General features: G+C 41.4%; 1 protein-coding gene across 4 annotated transcripts in view; it reads left to right on the top strand.

The window, feature by feature from the left end:
• Positions 1 to 566: 566 nt before the first annotated feature.
• The window catches only part of pdlim5a (PDZ and LIM domain 5a), a 103,188-nt gene continuing 89,456 nt past the window's right edge, over positions 567 to 14,298 (top strand). For 2 of the 4 annotated variants that reach the window (XR_003928749.1, XM_030059839.1), the window contains exons 1-2: positions 10,173 to 10,360; positions 10,950 to 11,233. Coding sequence is in view for 3 of the 4 variants with exons in the window: in XM_030059839.1 (XP_029915699.1) it covers positions 11,135 to 11,233 (99 nt within the window). In the remaining variant the exon portion in view is untranslated. Of the gene's footprint in view, positions 623 to 10,172; positions 10,361 to 10,949; positions 11,234 to 14,298 lie in introns of those variants that run through there. The other 2 variants (XM_030059841.1, XM_030059842.1) reach the window with 2 other exon arrangements.

Here is a 14,298-nt window from a genome sequence, read left to right as displayed (position 1 = left end):
TAATGAAATTAAGGTTATTACCAAGTGATGTACCTGCACACCTGGCCTCTTATGGAAGTCACATCTTTACATCTTTTTATGCCCTTACCAACCCCACTCCCCCAACCAACCAAACAACCAACCAACCCACACACACACACACACACACACACACACACACACACACACACACACACACACACACACACACACACACACCTAAACTGTGTCCATTCCAATGTTCTTTTGATCTCCATTTTCACCCTTCCAATGAACAAAAACCTTCCCTTTACTGAAGGAATCCTAAAATCCAAAAAAAGCACGATATGATCACTTTAAACTTAATTACGAGTGCCACTTAAACACTTACAGCAATATAAGTGTTTTTTTTTTTTTTTTTTTTTTTTTTTTTTCATTAACGCTTCCTCTCCCCATTAAAATAATTGCCAGAATCAAGTGCGTTTACATAACAAAGGGAATCAAGAGAAATTAATTTCACGCTGCCTTGGGCCGACACTCAGGTCGCTGGCTGGTCGTTGTCATAATCAGGTCAGAGCTGGTGGCGGATGTCACCCAAACGGAAACGAGCCGGACACCGGGCAGGACGCACACAGCGGGAGCGCCGGGCTGCTCGGTCAAACCGGTGAGTAGTAAACAGCAGCTTGACAGGAGCGCTCTTTTCTCTGCTCAAAATCTCCGTGGAGAATCTGAAGTGGTAATCCGCGACTTCCTCGTTTTTGTTTTGGCAACATCTTTTGTCATAATTGGTCGCTGCATCACAGCAAGTCCAATATTGTGACATGTTTTTGGATGCTGTTGATGCAGATTGAGTTGCTGTAGGCGGTCCCTGTTTATGCTAATGTAGCAGTTTATTCCATACACTGATACTGATGCCAGTGTTGGTGCAAATACTGGGCTAAAATGGAGTAAGCTTATATCAGAGAGTATATCCCAGTAACAGTTATAGAGGAAAAATGTCTTGATTTTCCCAATTCATAGCACAATTGGTGGTGGTACTCAGTATTGGTATTGGCATTGAAGAAGCCCTAATCCCTAATCTCTATGAAATATTTCTTCTCATGGTAGATAAAACACATTAATTTTGTATACTGCAAGGATTGTAAAACTCATTACTTCCTGGGTGCCAGAGCATTTTTGCCAAAGACCCTCTCAACACTGGGAGTTTAGAAAAGCAGCGGTAAAAAACTTCCATGAACTGGGTCTAGCCTGCATTGTCATCCTTATGCATTGTAGCTGGAGGTTGACAGGCGTGTTTATCAGGTTAAATTGAGTGTAGTTAGGGTTTGTTGCGGCTATCTGATTAGTCTAATGGCGATCACCAGAAACACAATATAACATGAAAAATAATAAGATGGAGGAAAAAGAGATGATAATGCAATAAGGAGTGGGTTGTGAATGAAGGGTGAACTGAAATGATGTAAGGACAGGAAAATAAAGAGATGGTGGTAGCCGAGACAGAAAGAGAGAAGAGGTGTGTGCTGCAGAGGGCGGGGGAGTATTGACGTTTGCTCCTTGCCCAGAGTGTGGTGAAAGGAGCAGATGCTTTGATCTCCCCTTGAGACCCTGCTGATACTAAAGCTCTGTCCTGGGTCACCAACATTACGGGCTGGGATGGGAGGCACACACACACACACACACACACACACACACAGGCAAATACATCTTACACTCGGTTAAACTCTGTTAACTGGCTGAACACGGTTAAACATGACACTGGGTTGAGGTGGAATTGAATTAATTTGTTACGTTTTCTCTCTCTTTCTCACTCACTCACTCTCTGTCTCTCGCCTTTTCTCCATCTTTCACTATCATCCTGTCTGCCCTCCTTGACCTCTTGCACACTCTTTTCTGTTGTTTGCTTCTGTCTCAGTCTCCTTGTTGCTCTCAGTGTTTATCTTTCCCTCTCTTTCTGCCGTCAACACAGAACAGCTGCTTTGCGCTAGAGAGGAAGGAAGTAAAGAGTAAAGTATTGTTTGAAAGAAGGCACAGAAGTCTACTCAATGCTTCAAATATGTGGTGCTTGTTGTGTGTGTGTGTGTGTGTGTGTGTGTGGGGTGGGGGTGTGGGGGGGGGGAGGTTGAGTGTGTGTTTGTTTCATGGTTTTGTCTATGTTTGTGTGGTCATGGGTGCACAAAAGTGGTGAGAAATAAAGAAATCATTCATAATTGATTATCCCATGAAGTCTGTGTTATGACACTGAGGTTGATATAATGAATGTGCTTTGAATGAGCCATGCCTACAACCCATCATTCAAGTCAGAAGCTACCAGGCCTTATGAGATGAAAATGTTATGCCTCAAATGAGGACATGATACACCCAGCCAACATTATGGAAGAAATCCGTTACAGGAGATGTGTCAAAGGAAAAACATTAGTGTCGCCATGGATTAAATGCCCTTTGGGAGAAATAAATTGTAGCCCCAACACTAAAAACAAACTTGGAGCTGCTTTATTTTGGAAAATGGTTGAACAGCTTTCCATTCAGTGACTCGAGTTTCATCCTTAACCGTGGGGTGGAGGGTAAAAGGAACCATTAACAGCAGCTGATCTGTACACTATCAAGGGATGGATTAGTCTCTTTGAAGTATGTGTATATTTCCCTGTGGCAACATAATACTTAGCTTCTCAGTTGCCTCTCTTTAGTTGACCCAGACTTGACCCAAACACCTCTGTGTATGTCTGTGTTTTTTGTGCATGTGTGTCTGTGTGTGTGTGTGCGTACATGTGCATGGCACCTACAGTACATTTCCATTTAGCCATAGTCAGATTTTGTTCAGGTTATCATCATCAGAACGGACAATCCCTCATCATTAGGGCCTGGACTATCTGTCTCCCAGTGTGTGTGTCTGTCTATCTCTGTCTGTCGGGTTGGCTGGCAAGAGGGAAGGAATACTTTCCACTGTGAAAGAGAGCAGTTATAAACAGTGACTGAGCTCAGAGGGGAGATCCAGGGACAGTTCAGCTAAAGGATTTGATAGTAACCCCGTCTCCTGACACCAGGGAAGCTGTCAGTATTTCCATAGCCTGGAAGAAAATGTGACTTTATGGGTCTTACTAATAAGGTGTGAGTTTGTGGTGAATGTGCATTTTACTTGGAGGTGGTTACACTGGATTAAGACATTCATAACCTAGATGTGCATCTCCTGCATAAACTCAAGACAAAATCATATTTTTTTGAATTTGTACAGATTTATTCCACCCTGTTTTTCCATTATGGTTAATGGGAGTGCCTCAACTCAAGTGAGTAGGCCTCGTGATAAGTTTGGCAGGATGGGTCTGGTTTCCTAAATCAATACAGTGCAACGATAATCTATGCCCAGCAAAATATAAATATCAAAATTGAACTTTTCCTCTTTGATATTACAATTCATGCAGGTCTATGGACAGTAAAAACTCACCCGCTGAGTTTCTGTGACTTCAGTTAAACACTACACTACACTCTTGCATTGCAATTTAGTGACGCTGAAATGTAAATAAGTTTCTACAGTTTCACCAGAAAAACAATCTGTGTAATGAATCAGTTAAATGACGTTTTGTGCAAGGTTTTGCTGCTCTGTCTCCCACTGGCACCCACTGCACAAAGACAAGAACAGGTGCGCAAAGGCCTCGTCTCAGTCTGAGTCAGTGTGACTGCCGCCTCTGTACCCTTTCCATTAGCACACACTGAAATTCTAATAAGCATTCATTTCACTAGTCTGGACTCAGTACCATTACCCATGGTCTGGCAGACTAATTTCAATTCCATAATTTAAATTCCTGGATTGAAACCATTTTACTGACAGTAATATTATAAACCCAAGGAAACAAAAGGCTTTTGAGCTTTAGTATAGTAATGTACAGTATTTACAGAGATGGGATGGGGGATTAGTTAGACTTATATCAGTCTGGACGGGTCAGACTGATTAGATGGCTGGCAGACAAATACACATAAGTAAATAAGCCGCAAGTAAACAATGTTGTACATGTTTGTTTGTTTGCCTGTGTGAGTGCTGTTATCTTGTTTGTGTGCTGGTTTATGTTTGCATATGTGCTGTGTTTTTGTTTTTTTATTGTGGAGATACAGTATGTTATGCATGTGCCTATGCTTTTATGAGTGCCTGCTTACTTTATATTGTTTAGGCTGGCAAGCTGCCCATTTCCCCCACGTTATTGCAGAAATCATCCAGACAATCTAACCAAGGGAGACAACACAATACCAATGATTTTCCACTCTTCTGTTCTCTACTAAAAAAAATATCCAGCCAAGCTCTTTTGAAGTAAGTTATTTACATTAGCCTTTTTATTCTGTGGTACAGTGCTGAATGGCAGAGTAATCCCTCTTGTGTTGTAAAACAAAATCTACTATTTAGCACATTTTTAACCTTTGTTTATCCAGGGACGGCTTGCAGAAGATGTGTACCCATTTTAAGCAATTACCTGCTTCATATTTATACAGTTGTGCATGTTCACAAGTTGTCCAGTATAACCCCAGTCTCGTGATCACATAATATATTTAACTTTGTGCATTAGAATACAACTATACTGGACTAAAAAGGTTTTCTGGTGCCGCAGCTGTCCAGTAAAATAATTCATGTTGTCAGGTCCATCATGTCTGGCTCATGAATTTTATTTTATGCCATCCTTTCTCTGTGCCATCATTCTTGATGCCTTCTACCATATACTATCCAGCAAAACAAAAATCCAATATAAATCATTTTTAAAGATATTTTTTATTCGAAATATATATATATATATTTAACATGTTAGAATAAACATTTCTGTCATAGATATGTGCGGTATTTACAATAGTTTATTCAGTGATAGGGTGTGACTGAAAGGGCTCGAAAGCTTATTTAGAATGAATGTTATTCAGGCCTCAGCTGTTGCCCATAGATTTGACTCAAACCAAATAATTGATACACTTGTGTGTTGTAAGTGTGTGTGTGTGTGTGTGTGTGTGTGTGTGTGTGTGGGTGTGTGTGTGTGTGGAGTGGGGGCAGAGTTGGTGGGCGGGGTGTACGCTTTTGTTCACGTGGATGATGCATTAAATGTCACTTAGAGGGGCAGATTAGGGGATGAGGCTGGAGTGTGTGTGTGTGTGTGTGTGTGTGTGTGTTTGCTGGGGGCTGCTAAGCTCTGATCGTGGGACATATGGAGAAGTGAGCATATGGGAACTGGAATAGACCTTTGGACAGAACAAAGGATATTTGACTGGCAGGGTGTCTGATGCTTCGTGTTATAGCACACTCTCCATTGTTAGTATTTAATATCATTATCCCATGGCCAGCAAATCTCCTTTGTTCTCTGTTGCAGTCCACATAGAGACTGTTGAGTACATTCTTGAGTACATAACCAACTGATCAGATGTTAAAAGACAGTGTTGTAGACTGTTGGACCCGTAAGAGGGCCCAAATTTTAGAAATTATCTCATCCTGGGATTCAGAATGTGTACTCTTGTCATATGTGAACCCACAAGACATTCGTGCATGACCCATTTTCTGCTTCAGGAAACATTATTCTGCTTTTCATGTGTGGCACTCTTTGTTGTTATGAGGACTCTTGCTTGTTTCATGGAAGCTGGTTTTGTTTCTTTTGTGTTTTCATCATGTGGACAACTCTTTCAGACCCTGTCTTTGGAGAAAAACCACAGTCATTAAATCTAGCGCAGAGGACTAGACATCTTTTGGTCCCTTGCTTCTTGTAAAGCTGACAAGCAAGGCAAGGCAAGACAACTTTATTTATGTAGCACATTTCATACACAGGGGTAATACAATATGCTTTCCATAAAAGAGCATAAAGTGCATTCAATGGAGAGTAGAACAATCATTTATGAAAATAAAAGGCATGAAAAGTATAAGACAGTCCTATAAAAAAAGGCCACAAAAGGGGCAATAGTGTACATAGAACATAAAATCAAAAATATATAGATATAAATGCAGATTGATTAGAGGACATAAAATTATAACTCATAGGCAGAGCAGAACGTTGAAGTGTTGAGCCTGGATTTAAAACTGCTCAGAGGTGAGGTATGACTGAGATCTTCTGGGAGTTTGCTCCAGTTATATGCAGCGTAATACATGAATGATGCTTCATTTTTCTTCTTCATTTTTTTGTTCTCACTCTGTGAACAGATATGGGGTCAGCTGGCCAGAAATGTATTTTGGTCCCAAGCCATTGAGTGCCTTTTTGACCGGCAAAAGTACTTTAAGTCGATCATGTTTCTTAGTTTTTGTGCATACGCTGCTGCAAAAGACTATTACAGCAGTCCAGCTAACTCAAGATGCTGTAAATGCATGGATAAGCTTTTGATCAGCATCAGCATTTTGATTTGATCAGCATCAAATATTACATCAAACTTTCTGGCCTAGGTTTTGGTCTACAGAGAGAGAGATTCAAGGTGGGCAGTAACTCTGTCTCTCACTATTATTGTTCTCAAACACAAGAATCTGTTTAGTTGAAGGTAGTGCTGCTGCATCCGTCACTAAATTGTGTTATACACTGACATGGTGAGTCAATAGGACTGTAATCAACAAATAAAAGGGCGATGCAAGTTTTGATTGTAGACCACATAATGTAGGCAATTCTGTCATCCTACAAAAATTTTGCCTAAGGGTAGCATGTTAAGGCTGAACAAAAGGGGGCTTAGGATGAACCCTTGGGGAACACCATATGTCGACATGTTAACTTTTTTTAAAATACAAAGTTTCCAATGGAATCAGCGTAATTCTTATCCTGCATATATGTCCTAAACCAATTAAGGACCATGTCAGAAAGTCCAGCTCAGTTTTCCAGCCTGTATGTAGCAATATAGTATGGTCTACCATGTCAAAGGTAGGTCTAAAGTCTAATAATACAAGGACTGATTTTTCTGCCCAGATTCAGTGTTCAGCCAAATGTCATTAACCACATTAATTAGAGCTGTAAACGTCTGTGATGAAGGCCAAATCCTGACTGGAAGTTGTCAAAGTGCTCTGTAGAGGTCAAGAAGCATCTTAGTTGCAGATGGGTGACCCTCTTAATTTCTTATCCTATAAAGAGTAGATTTAGGTTAGATATGAGTCTGTAAATCTTAAAAACAGGCGCATCCAGGGTGCTTTTTAAAAAAATAAGTTTAATGACTGCAGAGTCTCTGGAAAGATGCCAGATAGGGATAATTCAAGTTGGGGTAGTTTTACACAGCATTATGTTTGACCTGTTCATACTCATTAAGGCAGATGTTGGGCATGCAAACTGTTGTTCCTTTCTTTTTGACATTAGGTTAAATCTATTGTTAGCTGAGGAATGTGTGCTATATTCTGTGCTGTAAAGGTGACCCCCGGCACTTTTCCCATCACTCTGAAAATGAACTTTGAAGTTGAAACTGGTTGTCCTCAAGCTAAATTTTTTGGTACATTCTTTTGACCAAATAAAAGAAGAGGAGAGAGAAAGAACACTGTGATGTACACCCTTACATGGAAATTTATGAGCTGTGGCTTTACTGAGGCCAAATTTGCTCAAAATTCTGCAGCATTAGTCCCTCTTATAGTCATTGTAAACTAAAAGTTATTGCTCTGGAGGGGAGATTTAGTAGCCCCCAAAGAGCAAAAAGGACCTGAGAAAACCCAGATGCCTGCTACATTGTTGCTATGGTTCCACAACCTTTTAATGTCTTTTTTATTCTCTTTCTTTGTATAGATGTGATTGGCAGCTCGAAATAAGAGTTCTTAGAGATGTGATTTTTGACCTTTTTGTGGGTTTGTTTATTGTAACAGTACTGTTCATTTCTATTGAAACATTTTTTTCCCTCTCCTTTGTATACCATTATTTCTTGCTTTTCTGTATTGTCCCAATCACATACCTGAGTTAGTCCAGCCTACTTCCTACAGACTCCAGGTTCAAGATCCCCCTTACCTCTTACCTTCCTCTCTCTCTTCCTCCCCACCCCTGGCTTCCTGTTGACCTCTGATAACTTTGATAACCCTAACCTTAAAGATGTTTTAGATGTGGGAAAGAAGGTGAAGAGTACCGTATATCATAAGAGATTGCTACATGGCATATGAGCATAATCACAGATGTAGTCGGTTTTTAATTTAATAATTTGGTCATATTTGGCAGTGTACCTTCATTGTACCTAACTGTAGCTTCCCCCAGTGACAGGATGTACTGGTATTAACTTTGTTTTAACTGGACCAAGCGAAAGAGTTTATTCATTTTGTCTCGTTTCCACCATAGGATCAAACATGGCTGATCAGGGCTTACTCATTATGGTTGTCATCAAATTTCTCCCTAAATAAAGTTGTAGTCATTCCTCTTGCATGTTGCTGCCAACAGACATGAGCAGCCATCTGTGCCATAGTTTCAGATGAGCACCATGTGCTTTTTGTAATTACATTTGTTGTAAAATTTTAGATAGCTCTGGCCCCGTCAAGACCCTCTTGGCTCTGCAATGGAAAAATGGTTAATGACTTTCCCTTCTCTGCTCCTCCCAGGATTTTCTCCACTGTTGCTGCCATTGTCAAAGCTGGCTGTCATCCAGATGTTCACCCTGTCTGTGTGTTAGACGCACTGTGGGAACATTCATTAGCAGGCTAATGAAGAGCATCCTGTGTGGATACAAAATGTGGGTCTCTGTGTGTGTTCATTCACTTTGTGTCATATCCATCATGATGTTATCTGATAGAAGTTATTACAAGCGCTCTATGGGAAGTCAGATGGATCTAATGTAATCTAGCTGTGACAGATTGATTTTGCAGTTATACTGTATTCAGCTGGTCCCTTTAACTCAAAGTTTAAATGTTAGCCCTTTCTTAGTCTCCTCTTGTTTCCTGATCTCCATCACTGGCTCTCTGTCACCTCTCTCCCTCCCTCTGTGTCTGTTCCAACCTTTCAGCCCCGTCTCTTCTCAGTTTACATCCCCCTTCTCTCTCTCTCCATCTCCCTCTATCCCTCACTCCCTTGGTGTTTGTTGCATTGAGAAATCCTCTTTTGATTGAGAACTCATCAGGCAGCTATAACCGGCCCAGTGAACACAGTGCAGAGCTATGACTTGGCAGTGGTTTGTGTGCGTGTGTGTGCGTGCATGTGTGTGTGTGTGTGTGTGTGTGTGTGTGTGGCCAGGGCCAAGGAAGGAATGGGATGAGTATTAAAATGCAGTCCCTACTATATCAGTCTAAACGCAAAGTCAATATTTGTCTGTCTGGGCTACAAAAAGGGAATGGACAGAGGCCAGCACAAAAGCAGAAAAAAGAAGCGTCTGCTTCCTGCATGTAAATTTAATGAGAAAATGGATAAATAAACAAAATTGAAATGGTATGGCTGCACTTTGGGATTGAATAGATAAATTATTGAACAGCTTATAAGGTAACAAATGTCACACAGATCAATTTATCACTTCGCTGGATAATCAGTTTTCTCAATATGCAGGTAGAGGTATGACACAGCAAAGCAATAAATGTAGCAATTTAAATAGACATAATTATATGACTGCAGTAATCTGACTTTTGTTTGATCAGGGCAAAGGGGCATTGGGATAGAGAATGCGATTTGCTTCAGAAGAGTGGGTAAAGATTGAGGAAAATGTTATTTATTCGAGACCGTTTTAGAGGAATGTCCTCCCTGCCGAGAAAATGATCATGCACTGATATAATAAACAAGTGCAAGTGCTACCACTGGTGCGAATGAGATGGTGCCTCCTCTGCTAGCTGCTGTTAGTGGCATGCTCCCCCTGCGGGTGCCCTTTTGAGCTGAGCCGTTAGGATGTTTGTGTTTGGGTTTTGATGGGGTTACGGCTGGTTCCACCTTAAATTAAGCTGCCTGCTTGCCTGCAGCGCTGAGTCTATGTTCCCAAAATATCCTGATGAAAGATAAACCGCCCCCCACAACCACTACTTCCCTCTCCCTTGCCTTCTCCCTCTCCCCTTGTCGTTTTCTGTGTGTGTATGTGGTGCTCCCACACTCTTTCCCTAATCACCCCCACCCCCACCCGACCCCCCCTTCTGCCCTTTTCTCATTTTTTTCTGAGCAATGTCTCCTCCCATCTCCTAATCACAACCCCCCTTTATCATCTCCGTCTTTGCCTCTTTTCCCCTCCTCTTCTCTGTTCTGTCCACTCTACCCACAGTCTGTCACGAGCTGTTCCCCTCCTCTTTCTCCTCCCTCTCTCCTCCCATCTCAACCTCGACCCATTCCTCCTCTCACCTCCCTCCTCTTCTCTCCCCTCCTCCACCTTTCCCCTCCCCTCTGTCATTAGCTGGTATATAAGAACGTTGCATCCCTCTCTACCTCTCTCACACACACACGGTGTGTTTGCTGGGAAGGGGATAGTCCAGGGGAAACTAGGGATTACATTGTTTGCCTGCCTGTCAAAGGAATTGTATTCCTATCTGGGATTTCTATCTGGAAAGGTACAGCTTTTCCCTTTGTAAAGTAATAGGATTAAATAGTAGCAAGTGTGCTCAGAGCTTTGCTTTCTTAATTTCCTGTGGTAGGTGTAAAGGCCAAAAGATGTGCATGCTTTTATTGGATAAATTTTAAGTGTATTGTGCTATTCACGCTTTTGAAAAATTCTGCTGAATATCTTGAAAAATTTGAGTGACTTAAACTTAATAATATTTGTAGTCCTTTTTGTGCCTATGTTGTTTTTTAATGTGTATATTTTGCCTCACCCACTTGAGGTAAAGTATACAGTCACTTACATGCTGGAAAGTTTATAATTTGAGAATTTTGAAACTCAATAATATAGATTTTATTATGAATTTATGTTTCATATTGAATTGTATGTCTGTAACAACAATATTAACATTTACAGTATATAATTCCTTTTTTCCCCATTTCACCTATGCCTTTTATGCCTCCTGTTTTTGCATTTCCCCCTTTTACTCCTCTTTTTCCTCCTCTGAGCATGCATCACAATTTTTTATCCTTCCTCCCTCCCTGTTACGTAACCATATGATAACAAATCCATGTCTGTTTTTCTTCCTTATCATCTCTCAGATCTTGGAGGAACACCAGGGAGTGACCAAGTCTCAGCGTTTCTGACAGAATCCTCACCAACTACTACAAGTTACATCATCCTCGTGCACCGGTGACATCATCATTGCCTGCTGTCTCGTCAGCAACATCGTCTGTCACTGACATCATCACCTGCCGCTGGCATCATTGACATTGTCACAGAGACCATGAGCAGCAACTACAGCGTCACTCTTCAAGGCCCCGCCCCCTGGGGTTTCAGGCTGCAAGGAGGGAAGGACTTCAACATGCCACTCACCATCTCCAGGGTAAGATCAGGCACACACACACACACACACACACACACACACACTTCAGACGGCAGCCATGGAACAACATTCCCACAATGACATGTCACTGTTGGGTGATGAAAGTGGTGAAGACCTCTCCTTCTTCCCTCCACTCTGCACTTCTACATCCGTGTTCCCTCGACCCGTCCACAATCCTCCTTGTGATACTCCAGCCAAACCATATGCCATCTGTCCGGTAGTGACCACACACAAACTGCTTTCTAGCTTTCTATTCATTCCACTTTAGCCCGAGTGTTTGTGTCTCAGTAAAAGTGCAGCAATCAGAGTTCTGGCACAGAGCTCTTGGCTTCAGTCCCACTGCTTGAACAAGTAACTTGATGGTCCCTTGGTTTCAATGCCTTTCAGTGTGTCAGCTTTTAACATTTAGACCCTCTTCTTCTCGCTCTCCCAGTGTGCTGTACACCTTAAAGACGTTTCCCTGTTTGAAGTGTACAGCACTGCTGTAATGTGATAGTCTCTTTCTAAGTAGGCTCAAGCTTCTGTTTTGTACTGCTAACACAATGTACACTGGCCAGCAGCTCTGCATGTATCTGGCAGACTGGCAAATACAACCACATAAACTCTCTCTCTCTCTCTCTCTCTCTCTCTCTCTCTCTCTCTCTCTCACTCTCAAACACACACACACACACACACACACACACACACACACACACACTGGCACAGTACCTTAAAGCATACATGCCTTCTCAAAGACCCATGCATATATGTATCCACTCAGACTCACACACACACACACACACACACACACACTCAACAAATCACTAAAATTGGCAGTGCAGCGACATATGGCAACATGAGACTGATGAATGGGTTGCCAGGTCCTGTGCCAATCCCCCTTGGGGCCGCTTTGGGTTGCCATGTTTGTGTTATTGCTTTGGATGTGATACTTTTCCCACTAACTGGGGCCATGTGAATTCTTGCCATAGCGCTGCATGTGTGTGTGTGTGTGTGTGTGTGTGTGTGTGTGGTTATACATGATATGATGGAATAAGCTTACATGAAAAACAAAGAAAAGGTGAGAGATAGAATGAAAGAACGAAAGAAAAAGAAGGAAGAATGAATGAATGAATGAAACAAAGAATGAGATAAATGCCGAAGGAATGACTAAAATGAGGCAAAATGCAAATAAATGTGAGCTATCCTCCTGGTGGCCACTAAAGCTTTTCTCCTGCCCAGAGAAGTTGGCAGGACGTAAACCGTAATTGTGAAAACAGCCCACTGTGACCTGTAGAACCGCATCAGGATGAACGTTACGCGGTTTGAGGTTTGGAGACGTTGGCAGCAGCGTGTGAGTAAAGTGCTGGTGCAGTCGAGGGTATTGACACAATGAACATTTGTTCATTGTATCAAGTCTGCTTTAACCCAAGACTACATCACTTGTAAAAGCTCAGAGCAATTATTTTCAAACTGTTTAAATTCATTAAAAAGTTGACTTGATATTTCATGTGTTTTCACTGTGCTATCACTCCACTATAATTCCTTAAAAAAAACTGAACACTCAGTAGGCACTAAAGTCACAGCAAAATTTTAATACATTTAGATACAGTTTTGTTTTATTTATTCATTCATTCATTTAATTACTGGTAATAGAAATAGCTTATATCACAGTGGATCCTATGAATAGAGTAGAGAGTGTCTTTATTGGGTACACTGATGTAAAAGTAGCCGTGGTAAAAATTTAACCAGTAATTACTTAACAGATTTTTGAACAATCCTACAACTCCCCTCGCTCCCTCACATCACAAAAAACAATTGTTTCTGTCCCTCATGGATATCCAGCTAAAGCTTAAGGCTTTTTTTTAATTTAATGCTTCTAAATTCTCCCTCTCCGTGTTATTATCTAGCCCCACAATAGTATTTCAACTGAAAATGTGACAAAATATGGAAGCAGTATGCTTTCAGAATGTCATTTCATTGGGATTTTAAGGGGAAAATAAGACAGTTTAATTCAATTCCTGAGATTTTGATTTTGTGGATACACAACTTTTTACTAAATGGCAGAGAAAGTACTGAGAGAAGTGAGAGAAAAGTAATTTTCTGCATACCTACAAACAGCAGTGCTTTTTGGGGGGTGGGGGAGAGTCAAGCTCGCTGTTGTTGTTGTTGTTGTTACGTGGTTGTTATGTAACTCGAATCTCTAATTCTATTCCAGACCTGGGCAAAAGAGGAAGATTAGCAAGGGAGAGGAGAGGGGGTGGGGGGTATCTCCATGTGACTGATTATAAGCTGATATTGATATGTAATCTATAGCATAGACATGAATACATACAGAGACTTAGCGTGACTGAGGACCGTCAATATGTTACAAATTTATGATTTCACTCAGCAGGTCATTTATCTGTGCCTTGTTGTCTCCCCCCCTCAAAGTTATAACCTCATCTATTTGTCATTCTCTCTCTCTCTCTGTCTCTCTGTCTCTCTCTCTTTCAGCTCCCTTCAACTCTCAGATCTTTTGTGAGACATGACTCAGCCCTCATAAACGATATTGTTTTCAGTCTGAATATAGAACCAAGCCAGAACCCAACCTAACACAACCTTATCCGATTCATTAAATCCTGTTTATGGTGATGAAGGGCGGCATGTCTGACTGCTTCTCTCTCTCTCTCTCTCTCTCTCTCTCTCTCTCTCTCTTTCTCTCTCTCTCATTCTTCCTCACACACACACACACACACACACACACACACAGATGGCTCTCTGCCAGTCTAACCATAGAGTTGGTTCTAAGAAGAGACCACAGAGTAGGGGTTATTAGAGAATGCAGCACTATTGCCAAACCGCACTTACTGTACTCTCACAGCTGCTGCTGTTGCTAAGCTCTATATGTGAATACATTGTGCGCTCCGTTTATGGTGCTAGCTGTAGCCACGGTATTATCACATTGTACTCCTATTGCATCATGGGATTGCGTAGTTGTAACTACCGTGTCTTGTATTCTCTGCCCAGTAACTGCTGTTTATGCAAATTGTCCTCTCCTATTTTTTTTTTCCCTCTTTATTTTACTCTTTACGGTGCAGGAAAGCAGT

Source organism: Myripristis murdjan, chromosome 9, assembly GCF_902150065.1.
Source record: "Myripristis murdjan chromosome 9, fMyrMur1.1, whole genome shotgun sequence".
In the NCBI taxonomy this organism is placed as follows: domain Eukaryota; kingdom Metazoa; phylum Chordata; class Actinopteri; order Holocentriformes; family Holocentridae; genus Myripristis; species Myripristis murdjan.
The sequence above is the reverse complement of the archived record's forward strand: the minus strand, read 5'-3'. Positions and strand labels throughout refer to the sequence as shown.